Genomic DNA, 18,101 nt, shown 5'->3' with positions numbered 1-18,101 from the left:
CCTGCCATCAGCATGTGGTTGCCATCTTTTTTGACATGCGGAAGGTGTACGATACAACGTGGTGACATCACATCCTCACCATGCTTCATGGGTGGGGTCTTAGGGGCTCGTGCCTGCTTTTTATTCAAAATTTTCTGTCACTTCATTCCTTCCACGTGCAAGTTGGTTCCTCCCATGGTTCCTCCCGAGTCCAGGAGAATGGGGTCCTGCAAGGCTCTGTCTTGAGGTCTGCCTCTTTTTAATTACTATAAATAGACTAGCTGTAGCTGTGGGAACGTCTGTATCAGCTTCTTTGCATGTTGATGACTTTTGCCTGTACTATAGCTCCACTGGCATTGCGGTTGCTGAATGACGGCTACAGGGTGCTATCCGCAGGGTGCAGTCTTGGGCCATCACGCACGGATTCCAGTTCTTGGCTGCCAAGACCTGTGTCATGGATTTCTGCCAGCATCGCAGCACTGTTCACCTTGAGCCTCAGCTTTATGTTGATGGTGAACCTCTTGTTGTGGTGGAGACGCATCGGTTTTTAGGCTTGCTTTTTGATGCCTGGTTGACTTGGCTCCCTCATATTCGGCAGCTTAAACAAACATTGTGGTGCCATCTTAACACTCTTCATTGCTTAAGTCGCACCAGGTGGGGTGCTGATCGGTCTACCCTTCTATGACTGAATCAGGCATTGATTCAGTCCCATCTCGATTATGGGAGCCTGGCTTACGGTTCGGCATCGCCATCTGCGTTGCGGTTGCTTGATCCCATACTTCACTGCAGGATCTGACTTGCAACTGGAGCTTCCTGCGCAAGCCCTGTAAACAGCCTACTTGTGGAAGCTGGTGTCCCTCCATTGCGGATCTGCTGCCAACGACACTGGCTGCTTATGCTGCACGTGATTGTAGCTTGCCTGGGGATCCAAATTACCGTCTCCTGTTCCCCAACTTGGTCGTCCATCTTCCAGAATGGCGGCCCTGGTCAGGGTGTATGATCACAGTTCGTGTCTGGGCTCTTCTCTCTGGGGAGTTTTTCCCTCTCCCACCTTTTTTCTGAGCCCATATATGTATACCCCCGTGGTGTGTTCCTCGCCCATGCCTTCGGCTGGATTTGGCACAGGGCCAGAAGGACTCCCTCCCTCCTGAGGCCCTCCACTGCTGCTTTCTTTCCATCCTTGCCATGTTTCATGGCTCTAACATTGTCTATACTGATGGTTTGGTGGTTGCTGGTGGAGTTGGTTGTGCTCTTATTCTTGGGGATCATTCTGAACAATGCTCATTGCCGGCTGGCTGTAGTGATTTCATTGCCGAGCTGGTCGTCATCTCTCACGTGCTAGAGTAGCTAGAGTACATCTGTTCTTGCTCAGGTGAGTCCTTCGTTACCTGAAGTGACTCCGTGAGTGGTTTATGAGCTATCGACCAGTGTGTTCCTCACTCTCGTCTGGTGATGGCTATCCAGGAGTCCATCCATACTCTTGCCCATTGCAGCTGCTCCGTGGCTTTTATGTGGACCCCAGGTCATGTCGACATCCCAGGTAATGAACATGTTGACACGCAGGCCAAACAGGCTGTCGGTGCACTGGCTTTGGAGATTGGCCTTTCGGAGTGCGATCTCCATTCATTTTTGCGGCAGAAGGTCCTTGGTACCTGGTGATGAATGGCATACCCAGCCTTCACCCAACAAACTTCAGATCAACAAGGAGACTACTGGTGTGTGGTGTTCCTCCTTGCGGGCCTCTCGCAGGGATTCTGTTGTACTCTGCTGGCTGCACATTGGCCACACCTGGATGACACACAGTTATTTATTGCGCCACGAGGACTCACCTCTCTGTCGCTGTGGTTCAGCATTGACTGTGGTCCATATTTTGTTGGACTGTCCACTTTTAACTGTACTCAGGCAGATGTTTGTGCTGCCTGATATGCTCCCTGCACTTTTAACAGGTGACGTCACCATGACAGGCTTAGTTTTGAGTTTTATTTGTGCAGGGGGGCTTTTATCGCTCAATCTGAGGGTTTGTCTCTTTCTTTTGTGTTGAGTCTGGCCTTTGGCCCACGGTTTTAGATTGGGCGTTTTAGTGCGTCTCTTGATGGTTGGCTTTTCCTTTTTTTGTTTCCCTGATTGGCCAACCACTGTAACTCTTGTGTGTTTTTAATTCCTCGTTTCTGGTCTTTGTCTATGTCTTTCTTGTTCTGTGTCATCCCTTGTCATCTCTGTTGCTTGTTTTTGTCCCTTGTGGGTGTTTCATGATCATGGAAAAAGGAACTGATGGTCTTTGTAGTCTGGTCCCTTCTGCCTCCACAAACCAAACCAAACCTAAACATACTTTGCTTGCTTCCACTTAGTACTGTCCTAATGACACACTAACCTTCTGCAGCAATGCAGTAAAGATGAATAAATAATTATTATCCAGAAGCATTCTATCTTTACGTCAGACAGTGAGTGACTGAATGGAAGCCTTAGACCCTCTTAGCAACTTTACATAGGACCAAAATTTTCTCAGATTCTCAGCCTGACATTTTGCTAATGTATGACAGTGGTAGCATACAACAACTACCACTGCCATACCTTAGCAAAAGATGTGGCCAAGAACCTGAGAAAATTCTGGTTCTATGTAAAATAGTTAAGTGGTTCTAATACTCGTTGACCAATCTGGTGTGGCAGTTGAAGACAGCAGAACGAAAGTTAAAGTTTTAAATTTTGCATTTAAGAACTCATTTACACAGGAGAATTGTACAAACATACCATCATTGGACAGTTGAACAGACTCTTCTAACGATGTCATAGCAATAGTCATCCCTGGTTTAGAGAAACCACTGAAAGAGTTGAAAACAATTAAGTCACCAGGTCTGGATAGAATCCCAGTTCTGTTTTACATAGAGTGTTCTATGTCACTGGCCCCTTACTTAACTTGCATTTATTGTAAATCTCTCACCCAGCAAAAAGACCCAGGTTACTGGGAAAAAGTGCAGGTGACTCCTGTATATAGGAAGGGTAAAAGAACAGTCCCACAAAATTACAGACCAATATCCTTAACACCAGTTTGCTGCAGAATTCTTGAACATATTCTCAGTTTGAATGCAATAAATTTCCTTCAGGCCAAGAAGCTTATGTCCACAAATCAGCATGGTTTTAGTAAGTATTTGACATGGTACCTCACTGCAGACTGTAAGGAAGGTATGAGAATATGGAACAGGTTCCCAGATAGGTGAGTGGCTTGAAGACATCTTAAGTAACAAACTCCAGTATGTTCTCCTTGACAGTGAGTGTTCATCAGAGACAAGGGTATTGTCATAGGAGCTCCAGAGAAGAGTGATAGAACCACTGTTATTTTCTATATACATAACCGATCTGGCAGACATGGTGAGCAGCAATCTGTGCTTGTTTGCTGGTGATGCTGTGGTGTGCAGGAAGGTATAGAAGTTGAGTGACTGCAGGAGGATACAAGATGACTCAGACAAGATTTCTAGTTGGTGTGATGAATGGAAACTAGCTTTAAATTTAGAAATATGTCACTTAATGCAGATGAGTAGGAAAAACAAACCCATAATTTTTGGATACAGCATCAGTAGTGCCCTCTTGACAAACTCACGTTGTTTAAATATCAGGGTGTAATGTTGCAAAGCAATATGAAATAAAACAAGCATGTGAGGATTGTGGTAGTGTTTTAGGATACCGTACTCACCAGGTCAGATTAAAGGAAGACATCAAAGCATTTTGGAGCCGAGCCACTAGATTTGTTACTGGTAGGTTCAAATAACACACAAATATTATGGAGATTTTTCGGGAACTCAAATGGGAATCCCTGGAGGGCAAGTGACATTCTCTTTGAGAAACACTGTTGAGAAAATTTAGAGAATTGGCTTTTGAAACTGGCTGCAGAGCAGTTCTACTGCTGCCAACATACATTTTGCATGAGGATCGTGAAGAGAGGGTATGAGAAAATAGGGCTCATACAGAGGCTTAAGGACAGTCATTTTTCCCTTACTCTTTTCGCAAGTGGATCAGGAGAGGAAATGATTACTAGTCATACAGGATACCCTCTTCCATGCACTGTGTGGTGGCTTGCAGAATATATACATAGATGAAGTAAGGATATTGTGTAAAGCTGACAATGGAACAGCTTGTCATTTTACTTATTTGACCCTCTGCTGCCTTCACTATTTCATCTCTCAAGGATACCCATTTTTCTCATGTTTCTTATCCCTGTATACCAATTGTGTGTAATACTCTGAAATTATCAACACATCTGGTCCTTTCAACTTCCCTAGGTCTAATCTTCTAATTTCTTACCTTTCTGCAATTTCTTCACTTTTAATTTGCATCCCATAACCAATAAATTATGGTTGGAATCCAGATCAGCTGTGGAAATGTTTTATGATTTAAAATCTTGCAGCAACATGTTTTATGCAATTCCAAACAAATAAAATTGACTTAAAGGTACCAGAAAGAGAGATCAATGGCCACTGAGACAAGACAGTCAATGCCTTCATGGAAAAATGTTTGTAGTCGCCTACAGAACCATGGTTGTAGCCAGGCATGCACATCTTTGCCTGAAGCAAATTGACAGCCACAAATGTCTCATTAGGGCTCCAAAAATATGGAAATTGCATGGGGAGGGATTTGGGCAACATGTGTGCTGCCCATGTACTGCCAAGTTTGTTTTGACTAAAACACGAAATGCACATGACTCCCAATTTGTCACTGGAGGGCAGCACTCAATAATGAATTAAAATGTTTGGCAGGTGGCTATCAAGAGGTCAATAGGAAGATGGGACTATCAAGGGGATGGAAGACTTGGAGTAGTTAATCATAACTAGAAGAGAATGTTGGTAAAGAGTCAGAGTGTGATCTGACATGGTTTCATAATTTGATTTCATATGTGTCTATTTTTTATCTTTGAAGGAAGTAAACTTGAACTAAAATTAAGTTCAACACAGTTAGAATGTAAATAATGAAAAATTATTTAAATGAAACTCTATTGTTGATGACCATAAGCCAGTTTTCCGTTGATATTTGTGATTAATGCTACTAGAGAAAAATACAGACTTGATTAAATAAACCATGGAAGTTTTCCTGCGTTGTTTTATTTTTCAAAAACTATTTATTATGAAACAAATTTGACAAACAGTGTTAATATCACAGATTTTGTAAACATCCAAATGTAGCTAACCATACACTATTTTGATTAAATATTGAGGCAGTAACATAAATACTGTAGAATGCGGTGTTTTATAAATTTTATGGGTAATTTGTGTTGGGCAGACATTGATGGGTTTTGAAACCCAAGGATTTTATTCCCCACAGTAAAACACCACTACACCGACCAAAGAAAAGGCAGAGAGATGGATTCTGGGAGGACTTGCTGCAGATCAGTGTATAAAGTGATTAGTGCCAGAAAGCAGGAAATTTATCAACAACTTGCACAAAAGATCGGATTGTAGCTACAATACGCAGAGGACTTGAAAGGGAGGCAGTAGTTTTGAAGGGAGAGAGCAGGATTGTATTGTATCTGCCATATAATTCAACCGTACATTAAATGAGCAATGAAGAAAACCAAAGCGAAATAAGGAAGGAGGCTTAACTTCAGAAAGAAGTATTATAAACTTTTCAAATTTTACCAATGATGTTCCAGTTCTGCCGGAGATGGCAAGATATTTTGATGATGAATGGAATGGATAGTGTCTTGGCAAGAAGTTACAAGATGAACACCAAAAAAATTAAAACAAGGGTAATGGTGGTGTTGAATTAAATTAGATAATACTGAGGGAATTAGATTTGGAAATGAGACACTAAAAGTAGTTGGTGAGTTTTGCTACTTGGGCAGCAAAATAACTGATAGTGGCTGAAGTAGAGAGGATGTAAAATAAAGGCTAGCAATAGTGAGAAAAACATTTCTGAAAAAGACAAATAATTCAGTATATAATATAAATTTAAATGTGTGGAAGTCTGAGAGCATTTCCAACTCTGGAGTAATGTCTTGTACTGAAGTGAAGTGAAACTTGGATGATAAACAGTGAAGACCAGAAGAGAATAGCAGCTTTTAAAGTGTCATGCTACAGAATAATACTGAAGATTATATGCGAAGGCCAAATAATTAAAGAAGAGGCACTGGAATGAATTGGGGGGGGGGGGGGGGGGGGGAGGAATGTATGGGGCAGAACTTCTGAAATAAGGAACAGGTTGATAGGACATATCCTAAAGCAGCAAGGAATTGACAGTTTGGTGATGGAGGGAAGTTTGGTGGGTAAAAATTGTAAAGAGAGACTAGGGTTTGTCTTAAGTAAGCAGGATGAAGTGGCTGCAGATTACAGTAGTTATGCAGAGGTTACGAGATTTGTGCTGGACAGACTAGCATGGAGAGCTGCATCAACCCAGTCTTAGAAGGAAAGACCACAACAACAACCCAACAACAACAACAACACACTTTACACAAGTAGCCTGCAGTGGCTACTTGTACCAACTGACATATGTTGTGACTCATTAAGACATCCTTGAAAGTTATCCTCCATTATTAGATTTATGTAATACCATGTGTGAATGAATGATGATTGAGAGCTGTTATCAAGGGCAGCAACTGAAGTTCAATAATAAGTCTGTTAGTGGGGATATTATTTAAGTATATAATAGTGTACAACTCAATGGCACAATGGCAGATGACAATACAGAACCAAATAAATGAATGAAAGCTCCAAAAGTGGGAGCTAACTTAAACAAAAACAGAAAAAAAATAAAAATAAAAAACAGTGTTGCTATCTTAAAACAATATTAACATTATATCACTAACACCTTTCCTCAGTGTTAATTATTGGTGTTACAAAAAGTAAAGGCTCAAAATTTTTCAGATTTTATTTTACTTAATAGCTTCATCAGAATATCAGCTGGTTGCTCATTTGTGCTAATGTGCTTTAAAACAACTTCTTCTGCAGAAATTTTCTCATTATCAAATAAACTTTTGGCATCTGTATGCTTAAGTTTATGACTAAACTGTGGGTTTCTGCAAAGGTATATTACTGACATATTATCTTCATATAGTACAACAGCTCTTTGACTGCCAGAAAGACTCTAATACAAATTACTGAGGCAACAGCCTTCGCTAGTTGCCATGTTTCAGGCTACAAATTCTGATTCTTTTGATGACAGAGACACTGTGGGCTGCTTCCTAGATGTCCATGAAACACAACACAGAACTATAACTAGATAATGACCTGTGGATGCTTTATCTGCTCTGTCACCAGCCCAGTCAGAGTCAACATAAAAATTATAGTATCAGTACAACTTTTTTCCTTAGCATATAACAGACTCAGTTTTAGGTTTTCTGTTATACAATGCAATACATGTTTTAAAGCATTCCACAAATCCCGACTTGCATGATTTGTACTTGCTTAGAATACTTATTGCTACACAGATACCTAGCCTGGAATATCACATGGCATATATCAATGACTTTTTTAATTTTCTACATCTTTTTGCAGTGTCTTCATTTTCAGTTTTTTCTCTTTTTAACACACTGTGATCAAAATTTTCTCCATGGACGTTGAAACAGAATACCATTCAAACATATTAAAACCTTTTAATACTTTTTCAATGTTCGTACCTTGACAAATAGTAATAGTTCCCTCCCTTAAATTTTGAACAATATTCATTCCCAAATAATTCTCAATCAGATCTAAATCCATATTTTGAAGTTATCATGTAACAACTACTTTAAATCATCAGTTTCACTCTGAGAAGTTGAAGCTGTCAACAGATCATCAGTGTAAGCAAGTAAAGTATATTTTATTGCTATTTTCTTTCTTTATGCACAAGAAATATTTAAAATCACTTATTATAGATCACAAGGCAGTTATTTCAGTGTTGAATTGAACATTGCAATTTTTGGGTGAGTCCTTCAAACCATGCGGAACCTTTCTAACCTTACAAACTTTATCATTCATTTTATTACAACATCCAATAAGTAATTTAGCAGAAAATTATCCAACTGTCTCTTCAAAGAGAGACATGCAACTGATAGATGGGAAAGTTATTCTCATTGAAAAAAACTAGAAAAAGTCTCACTGAAGTTGCTTTTAGTGTTGAATTGTATATTTCCGAATAAGTTAATCTTTGTTGGAAACCTTTAGCTACAAGACAAGCTTTTAAGAAGAACATTACCATTCACGTGTGTTTTTTCACCTAAAAGCCCATTTTGTGTCAATAACATTACAATCATTTGGCTTATGTATGTATAATCTCTCTGGTCTAAACTTGAGAAGATTATGGCAGTAGTCCCCAAAGAAGACACAAGGATATTACTAGGTAACTTCAAAGCCCAGATTGCCAGAGAAAAAGAATACCAAAAGACCAAAGGCAAATTCCCAGCCTATAAATTCACCAACAAGAATGGCATGAGACTCATTGAACTGTGCCAACAGAGCTATCTGAAAATAATATCGACCTCCCTGAGGAAACATCCTCTAAAACAGAGGACTTGGAGTTCTCCTATATAGTCTCTCGGAGAATATCAGATTCACCATGTGGCCATTACACATCCCTCACAGAAGGAAATTCATGATGTGCAAGTCCAAAGAGGAGCCAACATTGACTCTGACAACTATCTAGTGCGGATAAAAGTGAAATTTACTCTGAAAAGAATCCATCAGAAGAAAACTCATCTTCAAAAATTCAATACCAAAAAGATCAAAGAAACCAACATAAAAGAAGAATGGGATAAGGAAAAAGCAGGCATCTGGCATCAATTCCATAACAAGATAATCAAGAGAGCCAAAGAGGCAGTACCATTGTAGAAGCATAAGAAACACCCGTCATGGGACTCCACATGTGAAGAAGCACTGGAAGAATGAAAGAGTGCTTTCCAGAAATATAACTAAGAAGTCACTGGAGACTTAACAACATTATCTCCAGACCAGAAAGGAAGCCTCAAGGACCAGTTGGACTCAATAGAAAAAGACTTCAGAGATCACAATACTCGAGACTTTTACAGGACGGTTGCAGGGAGGGTTCAAGGATACACCCCTCAGAACTTATGTTTCCGAAAACCAGACGGCAAACTCGTGCTGACCAACCAAGATAATTGTAGAGAATTGGCTCAATATTTCCCAGAGTTAAAGTGGCATGCATGGGTTATTGGTGGGGAGGGATATTTGCCCCATAATATTTTTTGGAAAGCAGTTTCACATTTTTTAGTCTTAGTTGACAAAAACTGACACCCTGAACAAATATGTCCAATCTTAACTAATCAAACATATTAAAAGCTCTTTTGCAGTAAGGAGGCAAAAAGATAACAATCGAATGGCACATGACGATTCCCAAAGGAAATGATTTCCTGAGTGGTTGTCTGAGGGCATGGATCTACATGAATTTCTACTGCTTGAAGAACTTTTCAGGCAGAAAAATTTTCAAAAACATTGATATGGTTGTCCAAGAACTTAGATAGTGATTACTTGGCCAATCTGGCATGAAGAAATGGGTTTTCTCAGAAAAAGTGTCATTGGAGAAAAAAGGACATGATGTGGTAGCACCGTACCTGGAAATCAATGTTCAATCTTAGAAAACAGAACTTAAACTCTTTCATCTATGATACAACATACAATGTTTGAAAGACACAAAAGATGTTTTGGGTTATTTGAAAAAATAAGTTTGAGAATTATTTGCTAGTTCTGAAGTTTTGGTAGCTGTGAAGCAGAATGCAATTTTACTGCTCTACAACAACTGCAGAACTGCTTGCGTTCGACAGTGACACAGCAGAAGTTCAATCACACAGCAGCTGGCAGAGAGCACAAGTTGCTGCTGCATCAAATATATATAAGAAATGTTGCTAGAATATTTATATCCGATTTTGACAAAAAAGGAGAAATGTATTTGTATCACCACAGGATGAACTTTGTGGGCTTATTTTACCTTACACCCTTGACATAGTATTTAATTACCCTCCCTGACTTTTTAACTTCTTACATTTTTATTTCTACTTTTCATAGTTTTCCATTCATGTTTTTAAATGTATTTTAATGGTTGACAAATAAAATAAATAAATACATGTATATAATACTCCATTTATTTACATTTCCAATAAGAATCCAGCAGAATTTAATTTGAAAAACTATTCAATTTGAAATAGTTTCCATAGTTGTCTAGGGCATAACACACAATAACCATACACATACTGTCAATAAATTTAAATATTAATATCATATAACGTTTTTACACTCTGTAATCATAAAATACTTTTTAATCCAGGGTCAAATCGGCATACTTAAGGAGTTTTTAGCACCAATAAAACGTATGGTGTGAGGCATCCAGAATTCCCAAAAAGTGGTTTTAGGTCCTAATTTTTTCAATTTTTTTCAATGGGGCCTCTTGTTTACTCAATTGCCAGGAGCCTACATAAAGATGGGCCAAAGAGGCTCCCGCACAAGTAAATCCAGAATCTCCACCAACTACCAAAGAAGAGATCCCTAGACAGATCTTCAGACTCAAGAATAACAGGGCATCTGGAGAAGATGGTATAGTTGCAGAACTGTTGAAGAACATAGGCCCAAATACACTTGAGGAGCTCACACAAATCATCATAGACATCTGGAAAATGGAAAAGGTACCGGAAGATTGGAAATGTGCACTCATCCATCTGTTACATAAGAAAGGTGACAGAACAGGTGTCAATAACTACAGAGGGATTTAGCACCGTGAAGTCACCTACAAAACTCTATCCACGTGCCTTCTTCAAAGAACACAAGAACAGCTCGAAAACAAAATTTGTGACTATTAAGCGGTTTTCTGATCGTGGTGTTCTTGTGTTGAACAAATTTTCAATTTGAAGATGCTACTAAAGTATAGAGCAACCCGAAGCTCTCTGATCATCTCTATGTTTGTTGATTTCAAGAAGGCATATGATTTGGTCGATCAACAGTCCCTATGTAACATCTTAGAAGAACAAGGGCTTGATCGAAAGACATTAAGACTCATCAAAGAAACAATCACGGGCACGAAGTCAAAAGTGAAATTCATGGGCGAATTGTAAGAGCCCTTTGAGATAAAGATGATGGATTGTCACCACTGCTCTTTAACCTTGTTCTGGATAAAGTCATCAGAGAATGGGAGAAAGAATTGAAAACCCAGGACTAATGGAAACCAATTAAACTCGGATGAAAGAATGATGACATCAAGGTCAGTTGTTTAGCTTTCACAGATGACCTGGCAATACTAGCAGCCTGTGAGTTGTTTCCTCCAAACAATTTGAAGCACTGATGCATCGACTGTTCAATTGCATCATGCCAATACCATGTTTGGAACCTAAAACTTGCTGTTGCTTCAATAGCACCAAAAAACTCTGCAATTATCTAAGAAACAGGCTTGTGCATATAGGCCTGTAACCTGTAATCAGGGGATGATGAAACTCAATAATAAATCTATTTATACAGAGTTTATTGAAGTATATAATAACATAAAACTCAGTGGTGGGTCATGACACACGCAGAGGCTTAAAAAATGGAAGTTAACATAAACCAAAAAAATGCAGTGTTGTCAACATAAAATTAGCATTATATCATTAACAAGAACTGTATCTCACTACTTCTCCTCACTTTTAAAATTGAAGCCCAGTGATGAAAGTTTCATCCACTATTAAAATTTTGATGAACACCTCTGGGTGGAATGCTACCGTACTACTGTGGTTAGAAACTTTGATAGGCAGATCGCTAGAAGCGATCACAATGAACAGTAATATAATTTTTGATAGAACGGCCTTGATAACATTATGGAAAGGATAGATTGCTACTCACCATATAGTCGAGATGTTGAGTCACAGATAGGTCAACAAAAAGACTGTCAAACAAGTAAACTTTCAGTCAAAAATGCCTTGGCCAAAATCTTACTTGTTTGATAGTCTTTTTGTTGTTCCTATCTGCAACTCAACATCTCTGCTATATGGTGTGAAGCAATCTATCCTTTTCATAATACTGTAATTATTCCATCCTGGATTTTCCATTGTTTGATGGAACAGTCTTGCTTGCATAAAAACACTTATATTTAGAAGAGATGACTGGTTTCGACCTGATGTGCATCATCTTTGGACCAGATTCTGTAATTTGGGGTACAACAGAAGAGAGGGAAACCTGTAGTATAGTAAACATTAAGTTAACAATAAATTATTCAATGTAATACCCAGTGATGATATGTAGAGATGATGGCATGGAGCAGAAACTGTGGATACCGTGCCCTAAGATTGATTGCTGACTGTGTTGCAGTCATAGTGTTAAATAGCAGATGCCCTACTCTTTGCCTGTCGTCCCACATCATCCTTGGCCAATAGGATATAATGTATGTGGTACATGTCGGAGAGCATGAATGTAAGTCTTAATACTATGCTGACTGCTATCATAATTTATATCAGAATAACAATTTACATGTTATACAGTTAAATTTTATGTAATATACATGAAAAAGTATAACTGATCAGCTAATGGCATCAGTTAACACATTAATGGACTGTCCTCTGCAGGATTTTGGGTACATCAAAGATGGCTGTAGGATGCCACTGGTTACATAACACAGATGACTACATAACATATGAATCGTTATTTAGATGTAACTTACGATGATACCCAGCATAGTATTTAACTTATGATAATACCCAGCATATTACTAAGGTTTATTTTCATACTGTCTGACGTGTAGCAAATCTGTTGTGTCCTGTTGGCTAAAGACAATGTGGGAAGGCACAGGGAATTTGCTGTTTAACTCCATGACACCATCAAATGCTCAGCAGTTGACTTTAGTGGATGGTTTCCACAGTTTCTGTTGCATGTCTTCATCTCCTCACATCATCACTGGGTATGACATCATATAATTTATTTTTAACTTGTGTTTATTATATTTTCACTGTTTTCTATTCTACTCTAAATTACAGAGTGTTGTCCAAAGGTGATCCACATCAGGTCAAATTGGTCACCACTTAAGAATAAAAATGTTTTTATGCTACTAATACTGTTCTATATGATATTTTATTAAGCTTGTTAGAAATTTGTTCCAGTAATTCATGCATTTCCATTTTACATGGATGATTACATGCCTTCCAAATACATATTTTCTTACACAATGAATATTTTTGTATACGTTAAGCACTACTTCAATTGTATATTTCTTTTTACCTTTTATCCTAAACAGTTGGTGTACGGACTCTTGCCAAAAGCTATGTTGGGAAGCGGCTGTCAGATGTCCCCACACCGGCATTCCTTGTGGATAAGCAAATAGTTCTAAACAACTGCCAGAACATGCTAAAAAAATGTGCGGAACTTGGTATTAAGCTCCGACCTCATGTGAAAACTCATAAGACGGAGTAAGTGCATTACTTTTGTATTCTTCAAAATCTTGCTTGCAAGGGTCTCTTCTTCTTATGCACTGTAATTGATTTTCTGTCTGCCAAGGAAGGTGAAAAAATTAATAATTTCAAGTATGTATGTTTGAACGTACTGAGAAAATAAAAACAAATTTGCTTGCTGAGATCCAGATTTGTTGCAAATAATTGTATGTCAAATTATGATTTCAGTCTCCTATTATATCTTGCTGTTCTCATCACCGTGGAAGCTAGGCTATGATTGATGCCAGACTGAAAATTCTGAGATTCAAAGCTACTGCAAATAACTGTAATTTAAGTGGGGAACATCATTAGTTTTACATGAAATAATATTTCAGTTTATCACACATTCTCACAGCAAAGCATCTTCAGATTCGGCTTTAAAGAGTAACTTTGAGTTGCAACAATAAGAGAAAACTTTGGAAATTTCTGTATATATTTTTTTTATAGTTTTTTAAAAAAGATAGGAAAGAGACAGGAAAACATATCATCTTATGCGAGTTACTCAGATGTGAAATTCTTGTGCATATGCTTATATAACATTCAGTACTTTCTCATGTGCTAGGTTGTTGTATTTTCTCATATGCAAGTTTGTATTTCACCAATATTTTCCATTGTTGCATTGAAGAGCATCTAAACAAGAGGCCCCATTGAAAAAAATTGAAAAAAATTGAAAAAATTAGGACCTAAAACCACTTTTTGGGAATTCTGGATGCCTCACACCATACGTTTTATTGGTGCTAAAAACTCCTTAAGTATGCCGATTTGACCCTGGATTAAAAAGTATTTTATGATTACAGAGTGTAAAAACGTTATATGATATTAATATTTAAATTTATTGACAGTATGTGTATGGTTATTGTGTGTTATGCCCTAGACAACTATGGAAACTATTTCAAATTGAATAGTTTTTCAAATTAAATTCTGCTGGATTCTTATTGGAAATGTAAATAAATGGAGTATTATATACATGTATTTATTTATTTTATTTGTCAACCATTAAAATACATTTAAAAACATGAATGGAAAACTATGAAAAGTAGAAATAAAAATGTAAGAAGTTAAAAAGTCAGGGAGGGTAATTAAATACTATGTCAAGGGTGTAAGGTAAAATAAGCCCACAAAGTTCATCCTGTGGTGATACAAATACATTTCTCCTTTTTTGTCAAAATCGGATATAAATATTCTAGCAACATTTCTTATATATATTTGATGCAGCAGCAACTTGTGCTCTCTGCCAGCTGCTGTGTGATTGAACTTCTGCTGTGTCACTGTCGAACGCAAGCAGTTCTGCAGTTGTTGTAGAGCAGTAAAATTGCATTCTGCTTCACAGCTACCAAAACTTCAGAACTAGCAAATAATTCTCAAACTTATTTTTTCAAATAACCCAAAACATCTTTTGTGTCTTTCAAACATTGTATGTTGTATCATAGATGAAAGAGTTTAAGTTCTGTTTTCTAAGATTGAACATTGATTTCCAGGTACGGTGCTACCACATCATGTCCTTTTTTCTCCAATGACACTTTTTCTGAGAAAACCCATTTCTTCATGCCAGATTGGCCAAGTAATCACTATCTAAGTTCTTGGACAACCATATCAATGTTTTTGAAAATTTTTCTGCCTGAAAAGTTCTTCAAGCAGTAGAAATTCATGTAGATCCATGCCCTCAGACAACCACTCAGGAAATCATTTCCTTTGGGAATCGTCATGTGCCATTCGATTGTTATCTTTTTGCCTCCTTACTGCAAAAGAGCTTTTAATATGTTTGATTAGTTAAGATTGGACATATTTGTTCAGGGTGTCAGTTTTTGTCAACTAAGACTAAAAAATGTGAAACTGCTTTCCAAAAAATATTATGGGGCAAATATCCCTCCCCACCAATAACCCATGCATGCCACTTTAACTCTGCAACTTACCCCCACAGCCTATGGGGGTTATATGGTGTGGTATCCCTCTGTCCCCTTAAGAAGATTTCAGTTTGGAATAGCTGGGTTTTGATTTGAAGAAATGAGCATCAAAAGATGGCACCACATCAATAGACTTCTTATGGAATTGGTGAAGCAACTGAAAAACAAATTTCAAAGTGGCTGAGATTGGCTAGAATGTTCCTTCTGGAATAATCAAGAATGTTGTAGAATCTTCCAGAATGTTACAGAATCTACCAGACAGTTTGAGAATGTTATAGATTGTTCCAGGATCTTCGAGAATGTTCTCAAATATTCCATTGTCTCGTTATGGAGGGGATATGTTTCAGCTCAGAAGGTTAAATATAGATGAATGCGAGGTGCATCAGTACAGTTGTGGAAACTAATTAGAGTGGATCAAGGAAAGATGGAAGTGATATAAATTTAAATGAAAGTGAGTTCCATGTGGTAGTGAATAATGTATTAAGTGGTGCTGTAGTGAGTTAAGTACTATTAAAATTTAGCAGGATCCCAAAATGTGAAAGAGGAGGAGATCCTGCCAATGAAAAGAAGGAAACAGAAAGAACAGTGAAGGGATGAAATAGATGTGGAGCAAGAAACACGTATAACTGCACAGAGGAAGAGAATGAATAGGTTGAGAGGAAACACAACAGATGAACAAGAAGAAGAAATTAAAGAAGTGGATCAAGTAAGAAGAAGATGAAGTAAATATTCCTGAATTCAAATCAAGAACAACTGTGTAGATGAGAAACATAGGAGTAGATATCCTTGGTGTAGCAAAGCAGCTTAAATCACTTAATAAAGGCAAGGCTTCTGGTCCAGATGGTATACCAGTGAGGTTCCTTTCAGAGTATGCAGATGCAATAGCTCCATATTTAGGAATTATCTACAACCACTCACTCACAGAAAGTACTGTACCTAAAGACTGGAAAGTTGCTCAAGTTGACATCAATACCCATAAAGGGAAATAGGAGCAATCTGCATCCCATATCACTAACGTTGATTTTCAGTAGGGTTTTGGAACATGTACTGTATTTGAACATTATGAAGTACCTTGAAGAAAACAATTTACTCACACAGAGTCAGCACGGATTCAGAAAATATCTTTCTTGCAGAACACAACTAGCTCTTTATACTCAGGAATAACAAGTGCTTTTGACAGGGGATGTCAAACTGACTCCATATTTATAGATTTTCAGAGGGATTTCGACACCGTTCCTCACAAGTGTCTTCTAACCAAACTGTGTGCCTATGGAACATCGCCTCAGTTATACAACTGGATTCATGATTTCCTGTCAGAAAGATCACGGTACATAGTAATAGATAGAAAGTCATCGAGTAAAACAGAAGTAATATCCAGTGTTCCCCAAGGAAGTGTTATAGGCACTCTATTGTTCCTGATCTATATTAACGACAAAGGAGACAAACTGAGTAGCCCTCTTAGATTATTTGCTGATAATGATGTGATTTACCATCTTGTAAAGTCATCAGATGACCAAAATGAATTGCAAAATGATTTAGATAAGATATCTGTGTGATGTGAGAAGTGGCAGTTGACCCTGAATAAAGAGAAGTGAAGTTATACGCAAGAGTAATAAAAAAAAAAAAATCCGCTAAATTTCGATTACATGATAAGTCACACAAACCTGAAAGCTATAAATTCAACTAAATCCTTATGGATCACAATCACAAATAAACTGAACTGGAACGATCACATAGATAATGTTGTGGGTAGAGCAAACCAAAGACTGTGATTCATTGGCAGAACACTTAGAAGGTGCAACAGATCTACTAAAGAGATTGCTTACACTACACTTGTCTGCCCTATTCTGGAGTATTTCTGTGTGGTGTGGGACCCGAATCGGGTGGGACTGACGGATGATATTGAAAAAGTCCAAAGAAGGGCAACTCGTTTAGTATTATCGCGAAATAGGGGAGATAGTGCCACAGACATGATACGTGAATTGGAGTGGCAATCATTAAAACACAGGCTTTTTTGTTGTGACGGCATCCTCTCATGAAATTTCAATCACCAGTTTTCCCCTCCAATTGCAAAAACATTCTGTTGGCACCCACCTACATAGGGAGAAATTATCAACACAATAAAATGAGAGAAATCAGGGCTCACACAGAAAAATTCAAGTGCTTGTTTTTCCCACACACTGTTGGAGAGTGGAACGGTAGAGAGACAGCTTGAAGGTGGTTCATTGAACCCTCTGCCAGGCACTTAATTGTGAATAGCAGAGTAATCACTGTAGATGTAGATGTAGAAGTGGGGTACTCAGCAAGCAGGCAGAGAGAAACTTCTGAAGAAACAAGGTTAGGAAATGAAGCAGAGTTTCAGTAAGGGTAGTTCACAAAAGACAACGATCATAAGTACTTGAGCAAAACATTAGTGTATGAGAAGTCCAAAGCACAAGAACTAGAGATTGCAATTTGGTAGATGAAGTATTCCATTATAATTCCATTGAAGAGTACAACAAATAACACAGACATTTTGTCATTGGCAAAATGGATCAAGTATATCTGTTCTGCACTTGCAAGAAATTCACTAGAGGAACACTAACAATGTGTTACATGAGTGAAAAAATTTCATTAGCACAGTTGGAAGTGCTTCCACCTGAATATTATTCAATTACATAGATGATCACCTGCGTAGATGATCACCTTGTTTAGTTTTTGTGAATTCGGCAGCTAGGCGAATGGCTAGTACCTCTGTATGGCAATGGGGAACAGATACAGCCTTGCCCAGGGTATGGTAATGGGCTTCATTCTAGAAGTTGATCTTAACCATTTGAAGTTTGACTGGCATGAACAGAATTGATCCGATAGTTGATGTCTGG

General features: G+C 38.1%; 1 protein-coding gene across 2 annotated transcripts in view; it reads left to right on the top strand.

Annotated features, from left to right (window-relative positions):
• Positions 1-18,101, top strand: part of LOC124622150 (D-threo-3-hydroxyaspartate dehydratase-like) — a 130,601-nt gene that overhangs the window by 30,572 nt on the left and 81,928 nt on the right. For both annotated transcript variants that reach the window (XM_047147788.1, XM_047147787.1), the window contains exon 2: positions 13,144-13,315. In XM_047147788.1, coding sequence (XP_047003744.1) covers positions 13,144-13,315 — 172 coding nt within the window. The remainder of the gene's footprint in view (positions 1-13,143; positions 13,316-18,101) is intronic.

This window comes from Schistocerca americana, chromosome 7, assembly GCF_021461395.2.
Source record: "Schistocerca americana isolate TAMUIC-IGC-003095 chromosome 7, iqSchAmer2.1, whole genome shotgun sequence".
Taxonomy (NCBI): domain Eukaryota; kingdom Metazoa; phylum Arthropoda; class Insecta; order Orthoptera; family Acrididae; genus Schistocerca; species Schistocerca americana.
Note: the sequence above shows the minus strand (reverse complement) of the source record. Positions and strands in the feature narration are given on the sequence as shown.